This window comes from Anguilla rostrata, chromosome 4 (genome assembly GCF_018555375.3).
Source record: "Anguilla rostrata isolate EN2019 chromosome 4, ASM1855537v3, whole genome shotgun sequence".
Taxonomy (NCBI): Eukaryota; Metazoa; Chordata; class Actinopteri; order Anguilliformes; family Anguillidae; genus Anguilla; species Anguilla rostrata.
In genome coordinates, this window is record NC_057936.1 from 52,891,936 (window position 1) to 52,909,645 (window position 17,710).

General features: G+C 40.4%; 1 protein-coding gene across 3 annotated transcripts in view; it reads right to left on the bottom strand.

Annotated features, from left to right (window-relative positions):
- Positions 1-17,710, bottom strand: part of LOC135253628 (early endosome antigen 1-like) — a 125,915-nt gene that overhangs the window by 95,097 nt on the left and 13,108 nt on the right. For all 3 annotated transcript variants that reach the window (XM_064333172.1, XM_064333170.1, XM_064333171.1), the window contains 3 exons: positions 11,089-11,224; positions 10,071-10,238; positions 9,672-9,818 (listed from right to left, as the gene is read on the bottom strand). In XM_064333172.1, coding sequence (XP_064189242.1) covers positions 9,672-9,818; positions 10,071-10,238; positions 11,089-11,224 — 451 coding nt within the window. The remainder of the gene's footprint in view (positions 1-9,671; positions 9,819-10,070; positions 10,239-11,088; positions 11,225-17,710) is intronic.

The following is a 17,710-nucleotide window of genomic DNA, read 5'->3' on the forward strand; positions in this document are numbered from 1 at the left end:
GGCACAGGGTACACGGCCATGACTTCACTTTAGGCACCAAATGGCCAGGGAAAGGTACTTACTAAGACATTATGACAATGGACCTCAAACTACCTTACAGACTTTCACCCCAGTGTTGCCCAATGATAGAGTTGGCACACGAGACACAAATTGGACTAGGCACTTAATATTTGAAAACGTATTTCTTGAGGGATTGGATATTAACGGACAGGCCAAGTGCACAATCTGCAATAACCACAGATAACAGCAATAGCACTGAATACTTTTATGATTTGTGAAAAACAACAGGCATAAAAACCGGTTAATAAAATAAATGATTAAATGATTCAATCTTCATTCAACAGAACATCTCTATGCCACCTCAAAGTATTAAAAAAGCCAAATCGTACCTATCAAACACCTGACTAAAATGTATATGATGCACATAATATGAAGCAAGCATATTTATTTCTTGTAAAAAATGTAGGCCACAGCATCCTCCTGGAAAGCCAAGTCTTTTACTTGACAAACATTTATGCTATAAGAATGATTTGGAGGATAATATGACCACATACAAATTATAAACATATTCCTTCTTTTCTGAAAGAATATAATTTTTTTATAGGCTATTCATCTCTGTCAGGAGTGAGAAGTTTACGTTTTCATTAGCTAACTCTAGCTATCTAACCTAGCATTAGCTTGGTGAATGCTGATGCTTGCTTAAATGCTAGCAAGCTGCTAACATTAATCCAAATAATGTTGATAACTTTCCAGTCTTAGGGCAAGTTAGGGCAAAGGACATGTTCTTCTGAAACACATAATATAACACCTAAATTTTACTGATTTTGAAAAACTTCAAATACTTAATTACCTGGCACAGACATGGTCACATGACTGTCCTTCTAATTATGTTCGCTTTCAGATACAGATCTGTCCTCCCTCCTCTGTTCTACGTACACCAGCTACGAGAGGGAGGGGAAACTCAAGCAGTGAAACGAGAGTCAGCTGATGTCACTTTGACATTTAAAAGAAAAATAATAAATACAAAAGTGTAGTGTGTCACCGATAGAAATAAGCAGCTAAATACCAAAAAAAAATTTAGTGTGGGGGACATCTATTTGGGAGGGCCCAAATAGATTCATTGTATAGGAAACACTGCTGTATTTTGTACCAGTCAATAACATTGTCAGAATGTTAATGAGACTGAGCCCAATCAACAAACAGTAATCTACGCAGAGGAGATAATCAATAGGCAATATCTGTGAAAACTATTTTCCAAGATTGTCACTGGATCTTCATAGACTTGAGGAGGTGCAGGATTCATGATGAAAAAAAGCAGACAATGACACTTATGTAAAAAAAAACGGATCTCTGAGAATAGAAAACAATGTGTATATGCCTGCAGCTTTTTAAGAAATAATAATCCATTTCTGGAATTCTAAGCAGACTGTGCGATGGTTGCTCCTTGCTTTAAAATTGTATAACAAATTACACCCTCTCGCTAAAACGATTCACTTATGTCCTAAGGCTTATCATGTTTCCACAGAAATGTTCTTTTTTGTACAAATTATGTCCTAAAAATAACTGTAAATACTCTGAAATAATTAAGCCGAACTTCATGCACTAACTTCCAATTCTAACTTTCATGCAACTCAAAAGGACAGGACAAATTCCTCAATAAAGTCCAAGACCAGACTATTTAGTTTTTTTATCGGAGCAGTCTCTTGCAACAACTCAACGCACACTGTACAAATACAGTCCGAAATCCATCATTCAAAATGAGAATTTGAGGTAAGCAAGGTAAGCATATTTACATTTATTTGTTTCTAAAGCAGCAGGCATTTTCAATTAAACACCATTGACACAACACATTTAGTCTAATATTCTGTATGTTCTAAAATGTTCCTCTATTTAGCTGAAAACTTGTGGTTCCAACGGCACACTTCATATTTCAAACTAAGAACTCAAGCACAACAAGATGAGAGGACCACATCACAATGTCAACCTCTGATTTGCTGTCACCAGCATCCCCCCCAACACACCTTGACTACAACAAAGGCATTTTGTTTCTTCATAGTTGTGTTAGCCATTCATTAGCCATGCCATACTTATGGGTTAGGTTCAAAGAGATCACTTTTTTTTCTGCTTTTTTAGCACTGCTGTCCAATGAACACTGCCTCCTTCACATTCTCAGACTCAATAATGAGCACTCTGCAAAACTGCAGGAAACATATCGCGCGATTACGAGAAAATGACTCGACCCTTTTAAATAAACAGGTCTGACTTTCAACCGTATTAAATAACCCAGTTCACAAAAAAACACGCGCTCTTAGCCGTGTAAAATGTACTGTTTATATTACATTTCCCTGTTATTATTGCTACGAGGAGGTAAAATGGACCCAAATTGTATGATTCGCCATCTTCATGCATTGCTGTGCTATATTACGGTAAAATACCCTGAGCATTAAATTGGTTTAAAACATTGCAGATTGCACTATAATTAAGTAAGACTATATTTACCGTTGGATTTTCCATTTACGCAGTAATAGAATCACACACTGTCAGGATCCAGTATGAGTATGTCATATATTGACCAATTTATGATGGTAAAAACAACAATAACGAAGACTCCAACAATACCACTGTCCGACTTAATTACAGCACAATCTGGAGATGCATATATACACTTAATTTGTAGTTGAGTCTACAAATAGAGTCTATAACTGGCTCACAATATTGTATCTATGAAGCTCACATAATTCCTTGTTGCATGAACTCAATTTGAAATGTTGCCATATGTCGTATTCACAGAGGTATTGAGACTCAAAGGTCTTTGAACACGTGTGTAATTGGATACAATTACACAGAACTACATGAAACTCTTACTCTGTTGTGACTTAAAACATTCACCCATCAGGGCTGCTGTCAATTAACTTGAATATGTAATCCACACCTTCTCGAACATTTAAAGGACCACGGGAGCTGGTGAAAAAGAATCCCTGGCAAAGGCATGGCGGAGCTGAGATAGCATGAAAACACAACATACATCTTCCTGCACTGTACATCGCAACTTACACCATCTTAAACAGGAGAACAGATCCAAGGCAAAACAATGAAGGATGGCATCAATTCCCCCACAAGATCAATATCATACCAAGGGAGTAGTACGGGTGGAATACAGCTAACATGCTAATAATGGCTTCCCCTGTAGAGCACATTAGGACATGATAATAAGCTCAATATATGTTTGGTGCAGAAATCCAGGAGGGGTCCGTCTCTGTGCCGCACTTTCATAATGCGTGCCCGGCACCACCAGCACAGCCAGCTGCAGCGGAGTGGAAGGTTTGCCAGTAAACAACACAACAGCCTGTTGGCTCGTGGCAATATGCTACATTATGGAGTAATTAGGGCGACAGCAGCTCCCACTGGAAGCCAGCTAAAGGATAATGCCCAGCATATGGCACGAGTGACCCACGCCAGGCACGCATGCTTCATTTACAGCTGCTGATCCATTATTGCTTTATTTTTAGATACTCTAAAATAACCTAATTAACATAACAACGAATTACAACAAAACATTTAGCGCATCTAACAGCAGACTGAATGTAAGGAAAGTTTTTTATTTTTTTATTTTAAAAAGTGAAATAGAGAAATTTAAAAATGTCATGACTTTAAAATGTGCCATGGGGCCTGCAATATTCCAGTGATGTAAAACAAACCATACCTTCATGGTTACCAACTCACTATTCAGTGGTGCATACAAGGACACACATCTAACAATGTTTTCATGTTGTTTAGTAAAATGGAGTGTAGATATCCAAGAAAATGAAGTCACTGGTATTAAAATGGGACCAGTTGAAGCTACCAGTTGCAGCTACTCCCAGTGCACATTCTAATGCACTGGGAGTAGCTGCATTAGAATATGCATTGGGAGTAGCTGCATTAGGGTATGTATTGGGTGTAGCTGCATTAGAGCAGGGGTCCTCAATCTTATCCAGAAAGGGCCGGTGTGGGTGCAGGCTTTTGTTCCAGCCAAGCAGTGACACACTTGATTCCACTAATCAAGGTGCTTAGCAAAGACTACTCTAGTGGTTGATAAGTAGAATCAGGTGTGTAACTGCTCAGTTGGAACAAAAGCCTGCACCCACACCGGCCTTTTCTAGGTTAAGATTGAGGACCCCTGCATTAGAGTATGGAATGGTGCAGCTGCATTAGAGTATGCATTGGGAGTAGCTGCATTATAGCATGCATTGGCATTGGGCCTAGCTGGATTAGGGTATGCATTGGGAGTAGCTGCATTAGAGTGTATTGGGATTAGCTGCATTAAAGTAAGCATTGGAAGTAGCTGCATTAGAGTGCGCATTGGGAGTAGCTACAATAAAGTATAGATTGGAATGTGCAGTTATCCAATATGCCATAATAAGGATGCACAGATTCATGTTTTTTTTTTTTTATCGATTTCTGAATGCAAATGAATATAATACTAGTGAAAAATAATTTCTGCAGTTTCCACTTCATGTCCTTGGCAAACTGTCAACAAACAGAAGCCAATTTCTCTCCTTTGATCAGAACACACATGCAGATTAAACTCGAACATAAAAGCTTTCAAGGGCCCCTGACGCTCCGAGGTTAATGATATTATTTGAGCTATTTGCATATTTAATTATGCTCCCTGTTAAGGATAAGTACTGTTTATTCAATTTACTCCATTGTGAAGCTGGCACAATTTCAATAAAAATCAACGAGCCAGACTTGGGTTGCGCGAAGGGGGAAAAAAAAAAAACATTCAAACGCATTCATCAGTTCGCCAAAAACAGATGCGACCAATCAGGTGCTTTTTAAAACAAGATCTCTTCAATTTTCCATTATCATTAGGCCAATTTGAAAGGTGCCGCGGCACGCAGCTGGGGAATGTCACCTCTCTTCCTTCAGCCGGTTACGAGAGCGGTCGCATTTAATGCATCATCATCAATGACAGGCCGGATTTTCATAACGCGCGGTTACATTTACCGAAATTAAACATCTTCTCTTAAGCCAGAGGCCATCAGACTGATAAATTATTCATCTCCATTTCACAAAGGAACATTAATCAATTATGAAGATATAGAGAAATTAAACATGGAGGAAACGCCATACCCACATTTATATGGAGACAATGCGGTGGCCACTGCTGCAAAATCAATTTTTTCACACCATGTTGACAGTGTTCGTTTTTAATTTCCACCTGAACATTACAGCTCAATCTCGGAGAAGGGAAGGGTCATAGTTCTGCGTCTTCAGTCTGAAACAGATACGGTGTTTTTCAGTCAGAATAAAATCTGAGAAATGCCCGTTTCCATTTACCATTTAAAAGAGTTTAGCCTATCATGCAGATGCACTGCTACGCCTTGAGAAAAGGGAAAGACAACTGTGTTCTCCTCACCTTTGTGCGAAAACAAAAATAACACGCGAGAGCTTAGTGTAGCCTAATAAATGTGCAACCGCCACGAGAGACTGCAGCAGACCAGGGGATGCAATCGGCGTGAACCCTGTGGCACTCAAATTCGCCTTAATGCATTTTTAAACTTTTATTGGCATTCGAGGACACAGGGGGAATAAAGGGATCCAGTCAAAGTGTTGACCTTATTAGCATTAACAGACAGGGGGAGGCTGGTGCGCGGACATCATAGGAAACCTCAGGGCTCCAGTCCGCTGTAAATAACAGGCTGCAGACTCACTCCTCACACTCCGGCTTAATGTCTGAACGTAAACACGCAACCGCTTGACAAGACTGGGAAGGGTAGCTATTTCCAGCATTTGTGCTGCTTAAGCGCTCAATAGCACACAATAACAATAATAATAATAGTCTTTTGGGCATTGACATACTCGAAGTATGAGATATGAAGTTAACAATTAAGCTCAATGAAGCTCCATAGATTATATCCACAATCAAAGTGTGGCATAAGTGCTAGAAAATACAACACTTAAAGAGTAATTTCCTAAGTTCATGCATGAATCTGCATCATTCAAAACATAGTAGTTCAAGGTCTAACATATATTAAATTATATTCCATTACTTTGAATAAAGCCCAGAGCAACACTGGATATTAACAGTGCAGCTGTGTTATTCTTTTATTCGTATTATTCAGTATGGCAGAATCCCACATGCTTTATCTGTAAATGGCAAAATATAACAGCAAGCACGTTCATCTGTATCAATCAATATTAAGGGTTCATGCACCAAATATATATCCATAATTGTCATTTTCTTAAGAAGCCTGTCAGAATGATGACATCGTGGCCCCCTGACAATAAGTGATACACAGTCTAATGAGAAACAAGTAATGAAACATGCAAAGAAAAGATGTCAAGGTCCAAACATATAAACTCGAATTCCAAGGGGTAACCGTTTAAGTTTGAATGTATTATATATAGTATATATTATTCATCAAAGAACAACATTCAAACTGCCATAAATTAGGCGTGGTTGTTCTGCTGATTGATATATCCAGCTTAGACACGTGTTCTTAGTACAGTACTCTCTGCCCCACTGAGGTGGGGAGGGATCATTGGCCAGGTATTCCCCAGGTCAGCGCTATGAAGCCACGTCAATGCCATCTGCCTGCGACTGCAACGCCAGGTGTCCACTCCTCCACTGCAGTAAGTACACGGCTCAGAGGGGGGGATTGCAGGGTGAAAAAAGGTGGTTGTCTTAATGGATTTCAGAGGATGTGCAAGCTGGTGTGTACCCACCAAAATTTACTAAACAAAGTCTAATGAAATCACACATTCCGGATTTAAAAAATTTTAAAAAAATTTAAAAAAAAGGTTCATAAATGATTGTGCTCCTGAGGGCAGCACGTAATTGCCCATAGCATTACCCAGGGAGGGAAGGATTCGGTCAGCAGGATGAACATGTCATACCGTGCAGCCAGAAGCCCCAGAGATCACCCCAGCACCCATGTTGCTCGTGCAGGACGCACAGGAAACAGCCTCCTGACTGAATGTGAGCATGAGCTGACAACCGACAAAACTGATTTCAAAAGTAAACTCTCCAAACTGGCAAAAGAGGCAACAGCAACATGCCCAACAGTGGGAAAAAAAGGGGGGGGAATAACAATAAATAAGCAAAAACTAAGTGGTGGAAAACTAGGAAGTCTAACTGACTTTATTATATATACTGTATTCATGACCTATTAGAACTGACATGTTTTGGCTCAGCAAACCTTCTGGTGGCAAGCCATTTTTTATTGTTTATAATTGCTGTCTGAGAGAACCACAAGAAAGAACACAACTGCCAATGAAGAAATATATATATCAATGAAGAAAATTGTGTATTCAAAATCTGAAGTTGATATTATATACAGTGAGCTCTATAATGTTTTCGACAAAGGCATATATATATATAATTTTCCACAAATTGAGATTTGTAAATAAACACATTCATATGTGGATAAAGTGTGCATTCTCATCTCTTATTTATGGTACTGCAGGGGGCAAGTTTTCTTTCAAGAATACGAAACACATATTTAATTGAATTTAGATCGGGTGAATGACTTGGTCAGTCAAGAATCTTCCAGTTTTTGGCTTTGAAAAACTCCTTTTTTTCTTTAAAGTATGCAGTATGTTTGGTATCACCGTCTTGCTGTATGATAAATGCCGTCCAATTAGTTTGGAGGCCTTTGCTTGAACCTGAGCAGGTCAGATGCTTTCGTACACTTCAGAATTCATTTTACTGCTGCTATCAGCAGGTACATCATCAACGAAGACAAGTGAGCCAGTACCTGTGACAGCCAGACATGGCCAAACCATGACACCCCCATCACCATGTTTCACAGATGAGAGGGGGTGCTTGGGATTTTGGGAAGTTCCTTTTGGCCTCCACACTTTGCTCTTGAAGCACACTGATACAAGTGAATCTTGGTCTTATCTGTCCACAAGACATTTTTCCAGAACTCTGCAGGCTCTTTTAGGTACTTCTAAGCAAACTGTAACCTGGCAATCCTGTTTTTTTTCGCAGTAAACTTGTGGTTTGCATCTTGCAGTGTAGCCTCTGTAGTTATGTTTGTGAAGACTTCTGCATACACTAGTCACTGACACATCCATGGCAACCAGATCAGTTTCTCTGTTCTGTCGGACAAGTGCTCGGGTTTTTTTAGGTGAGAATTCTTCAGTCATCAACTACAGAGGTGTTCCTTGGCATACCATCACTGAGCTCACATATTCTCTCTTTCTTCTTAATGATGTTCCAAACAGTTGATTTTGGTAAGCCTAAGGTTTGGCCTATGTCTCTGGCTGTTTGTTGTCCAATTTCACAGCTTCATAAATGGCTTCCCTGACTTTCATTGGCACAACTGTGGTCCTCATGCTGATAAATGTCAATATCAGACTCCAAAGGAAATCAAAAGCATGGAATCAAGACTACATATCGAAAGCTCTCCTATACCTGCACTAAGGAAGCAACTGAGCACAAATGACTAATCAGAAACCTGTGAAACAATTTGTCCCAAATATTATGGTGCCCTGAAATGGGGGGACTACATATGAAAGGGCTGTAAATTCTACACAGAGAAACCAAAATGTTTAAAATACCCTTTAATAAATGCTAAGAATCAGCACTTTAAACACATGTGAATTGTTTCACTACAAATCTAAAATTGCACAGTACCAAGCCAAATCAAGAAAAAAGTATGCCTTTGCCCCAAACATTATGGAGCTCACTGTAGGTGCACTTAAAAGATCTTTTCATATTAAAATGAAAATAAATACAACCCCTGAACACAGCTGGATATATTTGCAAAGTTGGATGAAAGCAAAGCTTAAAGAGAATCTAATTTCACATCGCTATATGGACGGTATTCTTTGTTGGCAACTTTCTAAGACTTTATTGAAGGGCTTATTAAGCAACAGAGTGCCTTTACAATGCCGTTAAAAGATGAAAACTGGTAACTCATAGCCTATTACCTACCAAGGCCTCTTGAATGACCTTCTGCCATTCAGCTTGGACAAATAGACTGGAAAGCTCACCCTAAAATAAGGCCGCTGAATTGTTGTATTAAATTAGATGACAGTCATTGTGCAGACATCATTTTTAACATGCAATGTAAAATGTTGGAATATTATCTATATGTATGGCTATAGCAGCACATGAGATACCCATTACCCATTCCCATAACTCTGAACAGTTTGCCATATATTAGCATCCATTTTACTTGGATGTAAAGATATTTTTACTTAATCAGCCCCTTTACCATTGGAATCCTTTCTAGATCCAAGATGGCAGCATTACCCATAAGGTCATGTTTGTTACTCTGGCATTGAATGTATACAGATAAATCCTTCTCTGAGAAAGGAGGACAAACACCAATGGAAGAAATACACAAGAATGGAAAAAAGGATTTTGAAAAATGTCTGATATTGTAAAGAGTACTATCTAGTATCTACTATCAAGACTATCCTGATTTCCTGCTTGACATACTTGGGTTTACATGAGAGAGCAAAGAGAATCAGTGCTTAGATATGAGCTTCAAGGCAGTGTCCAACTCCACTTGCATCTTCTATGTGACTATGTGATTAAAATGTGACTAAAAGTAGACTTTAAACCTGAGTGTATGTGGCACATGTATTGCGCTCAAATGCCTCTTTTTGTGTTGGGCAGAGACGATGCGGAAGGTAAGCGGTAGATGGGATGTGTTGGGACACTCCATGCTCACCTCGGCAGTCAGGGCTCCTGCTTTCTCCTCCATGTCTTCGCTGCGCTGGAGCAACGCTCCTCTCTGAACGTCCTTGGCTGCCATTTGATCCTTAAGCCGTCGAAGCGCTTCCTGTAACTCATTAACCTTTTCCCTCTGGTCGGACACCTCAGACAGATGAAAAAGAAATATTTAAATTTCGGAACAAAGGGAAACATCAATCACTCTTCTCTTCTGAGCGCGGAAGATCACAATATTTGGTCATTTGAGCGATTGTGAAAGACCTGAAGAGTGCGGGAGACAGGCCTTCCCCCTGCAGATCGCTATGGCCCGCTAACGACGAGGAAAACGCGGACGGCGCGAACAAAGGCTCCCCCTCAGCCGCCGCGGCGCGCCGGAACAGGGGAGTTTAATGATCACCTCCTTCTGCATGTCTATCCCGTCCTGCTCGGCGACCTGGAGCTCAGTGTGCAGTTTGGCAATGGCGATGTCTCTCTCCGTGAGCTGAGTCACTTTCTCCAGCTCGAGCTTCTGGAGGGACTCTACTTTCCTCTGCAGGAACAGGATGGTGTCCCTTCCTTCAGTGGGCTGAAAGGTGGCCAACACAAAATCGACAGATAGGATTCGATAGACTGGGGCAGGTTCATATACATGACATTACAAATTTCAGCATTCAACATTTAAAAGAAACCTTCCGATGTGCAACAGTCCTCCCTGGCAAAGGGTTTGGGCCACAGCACTGTAACAGTGTACAATGAGTATGGCTGAGAGAAATAACATTAATAAAATTAATTTGCTACAAGTAATTTACTCTACTTATCTACTTACTTGTCAAAAGTGCCAGACAATGTGGACTAAAATGTCTCAACTTTCTTTTATATTTATTTATTTAAAATAATTCTCACCACAAGCAAAACCCCTGTACTGTAAACCCACTCTCAACATGAGGACCAGGAGTTAGAACTAAAGGTTTTGCCGACGGCACATTCCAACCAGCTGAAACTGTGTCGTCGGCTGTGCTTGTAAATAAACAAAAACACATAATTTTTTCCCTTTTTTCCCCTAATGCCCACTGTGTTATTACGTCAGCTGTGCTGGGGGAAAGAAAAACGTGGACAATATGTTGGCTTACCACTAGCATCTATCTCATTTGCAATAGCATAACCCACAAACAATAAAACAGCAGTTTTTAATTTTGCGACACTCCATAAGGTGATGTGGGAAGCTGTAAAACTTCATTTCAATTGAAACACTATTTCAACCTTCAGGGCTGAAATGCCAGCAATTCAGCACATGCGGACAACATTGTTTAATGTACAACACGTGTAAAGCTTATGGGCACAAGCAGTAAGCAATATCGTAAAATTCTACTGCAGCTTAAAAAAGAGTGAGTTGTTTTCATAGAATCTAGAGAAAAGAAAAAAGACAGATACCATACCCCATTCTCGCTCTGTATTCTTTCAAGTGAACTCTTCTTAATTTCCTCTTTGAGATTCTGAATAATCCTGTCCTTGGCCTTCAACCGGGACTTAAGATCATCGACATGCGCCTTCATAATGTCTTCAGGCTTTGGGCTATATGAAGGATACCATGCAGAATATTAACAACTTCAAACAGAAAGCCTTAAAAAAAACTTCTAATTCTACAGACAAAATAGTGCGCAAGAGAAAGAGAGAATTTTTTTATTTTATTTTTTATAAATGAAAGACTCGTATATAACATCTCACAATAAAAAGTGAAATCATATTACTCAAAAGTAAGTCAGAACATATGAAAATGGAAGAAAAAAAGTCGCAGAGAGAAAAAAAAAAGTAAAAAGAGACAAGAGGTTCTGTCCTGAAACTTTTTTCTGAGAAACTCTATATATAAAGACTAATGTCAGCAAATGGAAAGCATAATGAAATTACCTGGGATACAATCCCAGTCCTAATGGTACCTCTCTGGCTTTTGTTAGTCTTAGGTTGTAATGGGGGACTAACGAGGAAGTCTTAATGAACATCCCTTTCTGCACTGAACAGTTTTTCCTCTAAACCCCCAGTGAGCCTCGTAATTACTACGTGGCCCACCGATTTGTGCATTCTTTATGGTCTGCATGGTCTGTAGCCTTGCGCCTTATTTCCTTAAACACTGCCCTATTATTGTGTCAGACTGTCACAGGGAGGCAGCGGTAATCTCAGCACCTGGGTGATAACCAAAATTAAATTCGCCATGCCAATATAACAAATCCACGCACACACGCACACACACACACACCTGCACATTCGACAAGGTTGGCATGTCAACTACTACTCGACGCAATGCAATGACGCCAGGAAGATGCCTAGTTAGCAGACGATTGTCTCGGTCGGTTTTTAGAGAAGAAGAAGATTGCGAACAGAAAATTTCTCTCCTCGGGTCTAATTATAAGAATGGAAAAGACGGACGAAGGCCAGAGCATACAAGGGTGGTCATTAGGCCAAAGACCCGTTCTGGTGCAAATGTTCCATTCTTCAAACGTGAAAGGTCTAACAGCGGGGGTCCGGCGTCGTCTTAACAGGCACATGCTCGGACAGCACACAGGCTAACAAATTAATTCGTTCTTACAAAACACCGCAAACCAAGGGGACCGTCTGTGCATTCGCGGTGTGCGGGGGAAGGACGTGTGTAGCTCCACGGTCAGGCGGAGTGTGAAGGCTGTTCTGCTGCCCACACGGCAGGTTGTTAGAAAGTGGAGTTTGAGCCGGGGACTTTAGACGCACTCCCTGACAGGGTGTCGCTGTGACCGGGGCCTTGATGCGACGGAGGCTGGGTGGAGCCTGATGCCGACGCGCTCCCCTTCTCCCAGACATCGTCCCGGAGATGTTACGGCAAAGTACAAGAAACACAACTCCGCTGACAGAAGTGGCGTACGCCTGAAAGCCCGGAATCAAAAATGAGATTCCCCACCAGCTCCAAGCGACAGCTGCCAAGCACCGAGGCATCAGGTGGTAAAGGACTGACATCACAGCAAGATCCCATAAATATTGCTTCTTAATGTTTATCTGTGAAAAAAACTAATCTGGCTTGTCTCATATTTGAATATGCAAATTGCAACTTTACACAAACAAAGTCATTCTTAGAAAGGAGACAGGAATTGAGCAGGAAAAGTGATGTGTGATTGAGGGGACCAGACGAGATGGCACCAGGTATACAACAGAGAAGGGATTTTGTGCAAAGTACTCAAACAGGAAAAACACCTGAGGAACCTCAAAGTCCTTGCAGAAACAACAGCATTCCTGAAAACACATTTCTTTTCCAGTTTTAACAAGGTGAACCAAACAAGGGAAACGCAAAAACCAGCCATCTGTGGACAGTTACAAACATGAAAGCTTTAATAAAAAAATTAGTTCAACAATAGTTCAATTCTGTAGTAAAATAAAATCCACTCTTAAGACAAAGCAATTGTGCCTTTGGGAACATTTCTAGGACCATCTGCTGCAGTATAACGCTTCTTTCATTATTTATTTTAATTATAACTTTTAACACGTGTGGTAGCTGGAAATACCAGCATGTGATATTTATTAAAGGGACCGTTCGCTTTCTGGGATCTCTGGTATTATTTCAGTCTTAGTTTTTGATGACCTGCCAGCTTTACAGTGGCTGGTATAGGGGCATTAGGGGGTTCATGGTCTACGATGAGAAAATACACATTAATTAACTCCAAAGTAGCTTGCACAGTGCCGTTATTCCTCCAGAGCTTGGATCTGTGTACATTAGCTCATTATTCTTCAAGGAATTAAGTGGCACACGCAACCTGAGACTGCTGCATTCTAGAAAAGAATTACGGAACTATATAAAGAGATATCTACAGTGCAGTGAAAAAGTATTTGCCCCCTTCCTGATTTACCCTAGTATTGCATATTTGTCACACAGAATGTTTTCAGACATTTTGTAGACAAAATGTAATATTAGGAAAAGGGATCCTGAGTAAACACAAATCAATTTTATTTTTAATCATTTAATTTATTCAATGAAAAAGGTTAGCAAACACCCACATCCCCCATATGAAAAAGTAACTGCCCCCTCAATTACTCAATCAATTAATTAATTAATTAACTAAATTGATAAGCTGATATTCAGCTGATTGAACACTGCCAGGCTGGATTACAGCCAGCCCTGCTGAATCTACACCTCACTCATATTGACCCTTACCATCAGTGAAGTAGTCACCACAAAGTTTCTGAAAGCACACTATGCCACAATAAAAGGAAATTCCAGAAGAGATGAGAAAAAAGTTACTGAAATACTTCAGTCTCAGAAGGGTTACAAAGCCATTTCTAAGGCTCTGGGACTCCACAGAACCACAGTGAGAGTCATCATCTCCAAATGGAAAACACTTAGAACAGAGGTGAATCTTCTCAGGAGTGGCTGGACTGACGAAATCTCTCCAAGGGGGCAGCGACAACTCATCCAGGAAGTCACAAAAGATCCTTGAAGAACATCAAAAGAACCACAGGCCTTCCCTTTGTCTGATATCGTATTTTGTAAAAAAATATCTGAAAACCATTCAGCGTGGCAAATATGCAACAATAGAGAAAATCAGGAAATATTTTTTTCACAGCACTGTGTGCTTACAAGTGTGAATGAATAATGCCATAAAATTTATGCATTCATGCACAGCCTGGCAGCATACTTTCAGTATTTAAAATGACCACCAAAGCCAAAATAATATTTTTAAAAACACAAAGTGAACTATTCCGTTTAGAACTCCACTGAAAGAAAATGTCACTGAATGAAAACCTTGAGTTGAAAAAATGTTTTAATGCTCGCTAACTACCATCATTTTCACCCCATTTCCTTTAAGCGGACTTTTTTTTCGCCACCCAATAGCGGACAGTTCCTCTGAAAACGTTCTTTCCTGCTCCATGCTGGGCGAAAACGGTCCCCTCTCTCTCTCCGGACGCGACATCCTTTTCTGCTCCCGGACCTGACAGGCAGTCAATCTGCGTCCGCCGGGGGGAAGCGTGCAAAATCGCCGCTCCCGAACCCCCCCCCCCCGCCGCGCCCAGAGGGCGTCCGTTTACCCCGTCACTTCAGACACGTCCGCACCGTCGCGCGACGCGCCGCGGACCCCAAATGTCATCGCATCGCCGACCCTGCCACTTTTAATGTTAACATGATATACAATTAATGATTAATCGCTGCACACACACGCTAGGGCGGATTACGCTGGAGAGCGACAACACCGAACGTCCCAGGACGCGGTGATATTTCCTGTCTGCTACCCGATATCAATTCCATTGTCCGTGTGCCGATATTAAAATTACACTAGACATGACCTTAACATTTTCAACAGAAAAATACTTTAAATGCCCCTTTTTTTCTTATTTGGTGGTAGAAAAGCAATCTGCGTCAAGCAATCTTATTAAACATGTAAGCAGGTAATATGATAGCAGTCTTCTATTATTATTATTTTTTAAATATTATTTATATTCGTGTTACAAGTTAACCTTTAGGTTTTGTTTCATGTTAAAATACAATTTCACAACAGTCACGCATTTAAACAAGCCGTTGGTAACTGCCGTAAAAAATGAAGCCCGTGCATGCAGATAAAATTAGAACACTTTATAAATTATATTATGTCAGGCTGACAAATGGTAGGACCTGTTATATTTAGCAACTAAGTGTCTTAATGATCATTCAGCACTCACAGGGCTGGAGAGGAGGGGGGGAAAAGCAGCCTGCTTTGTTGGCTATAAAGCGGCCGCACAATTTTTCATACTGTCATTCTGCTCTATTAGCAAAGCCTAACACAATTAGTTATGAATATGCAGTAATAACATGCAAATTGTTCCCTCCCAATTGCCCCTAGGCAGTGGTCTTTGCCGTTCTAAACCCAATTCTTTCTACATCATTACAGCGGACTGGCATAATTCATCAGAATAAAAAAAAATAAAAAAACCACCTCGGCCATACTGCGTGTGCCCGGTTAGCGTAACCATCGGCGGCTGTTAACCGTCGTGTGACAATAGCGGCATTAACCGCGGCGTCCCGGCACCTTGCCACTCTGGCACTTGTACACGTCTCCCCTGGGTAATGTTAGACACTACATTTGAGCCTGCCAGAACAATTAACCCCTCTGTTAATTAGAAGGAAATGTCAGGCGCACAGATGGTACGAGCTGGCACCCAGCCATCCCGCCAACTGCTGCTGAAAGGCGCTCCCCCGCTGCTGACAGCTGCTCAGCCGTGTCCCAAACCAGCAGATGTCAAAACTTTCCAGCTGAGGAGGACTTCAGAGGCGGGGGGTGGGTTTGGGGGGGCGGGGGGTGTGGGTGGGTGGTGGGGGGGTGGGGGGCGGCGCTCACCGGCAGTGGCAGTCACTTCCCGGCTATAGGATCTGTTGCTTTTGATCAAAACAAAAAAATGGCCGAGTTTGACGTACAATAAAAACGACGTTGGGAAGACAAAGGGAGCGAAAAAGCAAAAAAAAAAAAAAAACCTGCGGTGACCATACCGGGCGAGACCGCTTCTTCCGTTCTGTTTTGCCCGTTTTCGTCCGGGAAGCTTTTTTTTATCGGTCATGTTTTTTTTGTTTTTTTTTCCGTCTTTTTTTAAAGCACAGAAACGCAAATCTGTGTGGATGATCCACAACAAAAAGTGCACGTACATGGAAACTGAGGGTGATTTCTGTGCTTGTTCCTGGGAGATTGCACAGGTTATCTTCTCATCAGCACTGGTCAGTAACATTTTTGTCTATAGATCCCACTCTGAGATATTTGCGTCCAGAAACCACACTCAGATATGGTCTCTCATTGCATTCTTGCAGTTGGAGAATACTGAACATTATGCAAGGTCATAGTTATGTCTCCTTCATAGATAAAAGGGCCATGCTGAAACAATTACCAATTATCCACCTACCATATTAAAATAACTACAAACAATTTCACTTTTTTTTTTGTCTGGTTTTCAGAATTTGCAGCACTATAATCTCTCTGGTTTTGCTAAGTGACAAGTTAAGTTTCTGAAACTCTACTTCATCACAATTTTTTTCTTTGCCTTTGGCTGTCCCCAATTCTTTTCATTGAAAATCTAAGGTCTTCCAGGCTTATTTTCAGTGCTTTTAATGCAGCAGAATTTTCCTGTTAGATGTGCTGAGTGTAAGCAATTAGGTGCACTGTATCTCTCAGTTATTTTAAGAGTTCCCTTTGACTGCTTTTTGTTCTCTAGTTGGTAAAACTGAATAAGGTCATGCCTGGAGACAATGTATCATGTGGAGGTTTACAAATATATCTCTGAATGAATTCTGTCTTGTTTTGGCATTCACAAATGAAGTGTATCTGCAAAGCTGTGAGGCACTGACTCAATAAACCGAAGAAAAAATGATATGCATAACTTCAAATAGTCAATGGCTAAATATTACACATTTCTGTCAAATGTAAAATCGTCATACAGTCAAATAATTTCAACAACATATCCAGGAGCACTGATGAACGGTAATTTTAGTGCACTTCACAGGGTTTCAAGGAGAAGATAAATGGCACTTGCAATACAGAATACTCGAGAGTACAAACTATAACATAAAACCAACAAGAGAAGTGAAATGTACAGGCATATAGGAGGTCATGGCCGTTACATAACTCTCTGAATTACTTGTGACTGTGGGCCTGGGGCATCACATTGGTTCTCTGGTCACCATGGAGAATATTGATTTGTTTGCTTCACTAATAAGAGAGCAGCTCATTGAAGACCTAAATCTACAAAAGCGGATAGAAAAAAAAACATTTCCCCAGCCTCTATGTAAGCTTCACCAGAAAGTGACATTTCTTACAATTTAACAAACAACTGGAGCATGGTGTTTTATTCCAAAATATAAAATATTATATACAGAACCTAAATGAACATTGTGAATATTCAAAATAGTAAAATACATATTATTCATTTTAAGTCATAATTAGAAAATGCTATATGAGTAATGTGTTATTATATGTAAATAAGATTGCCTACATTGTAATCACATCAACTCAAAATCTTACCCTCTTTCTGCATTCTTAAGACTAAAGGAAAAAAAATCAACCCATTTTACCTCACCGAATCTGTCCC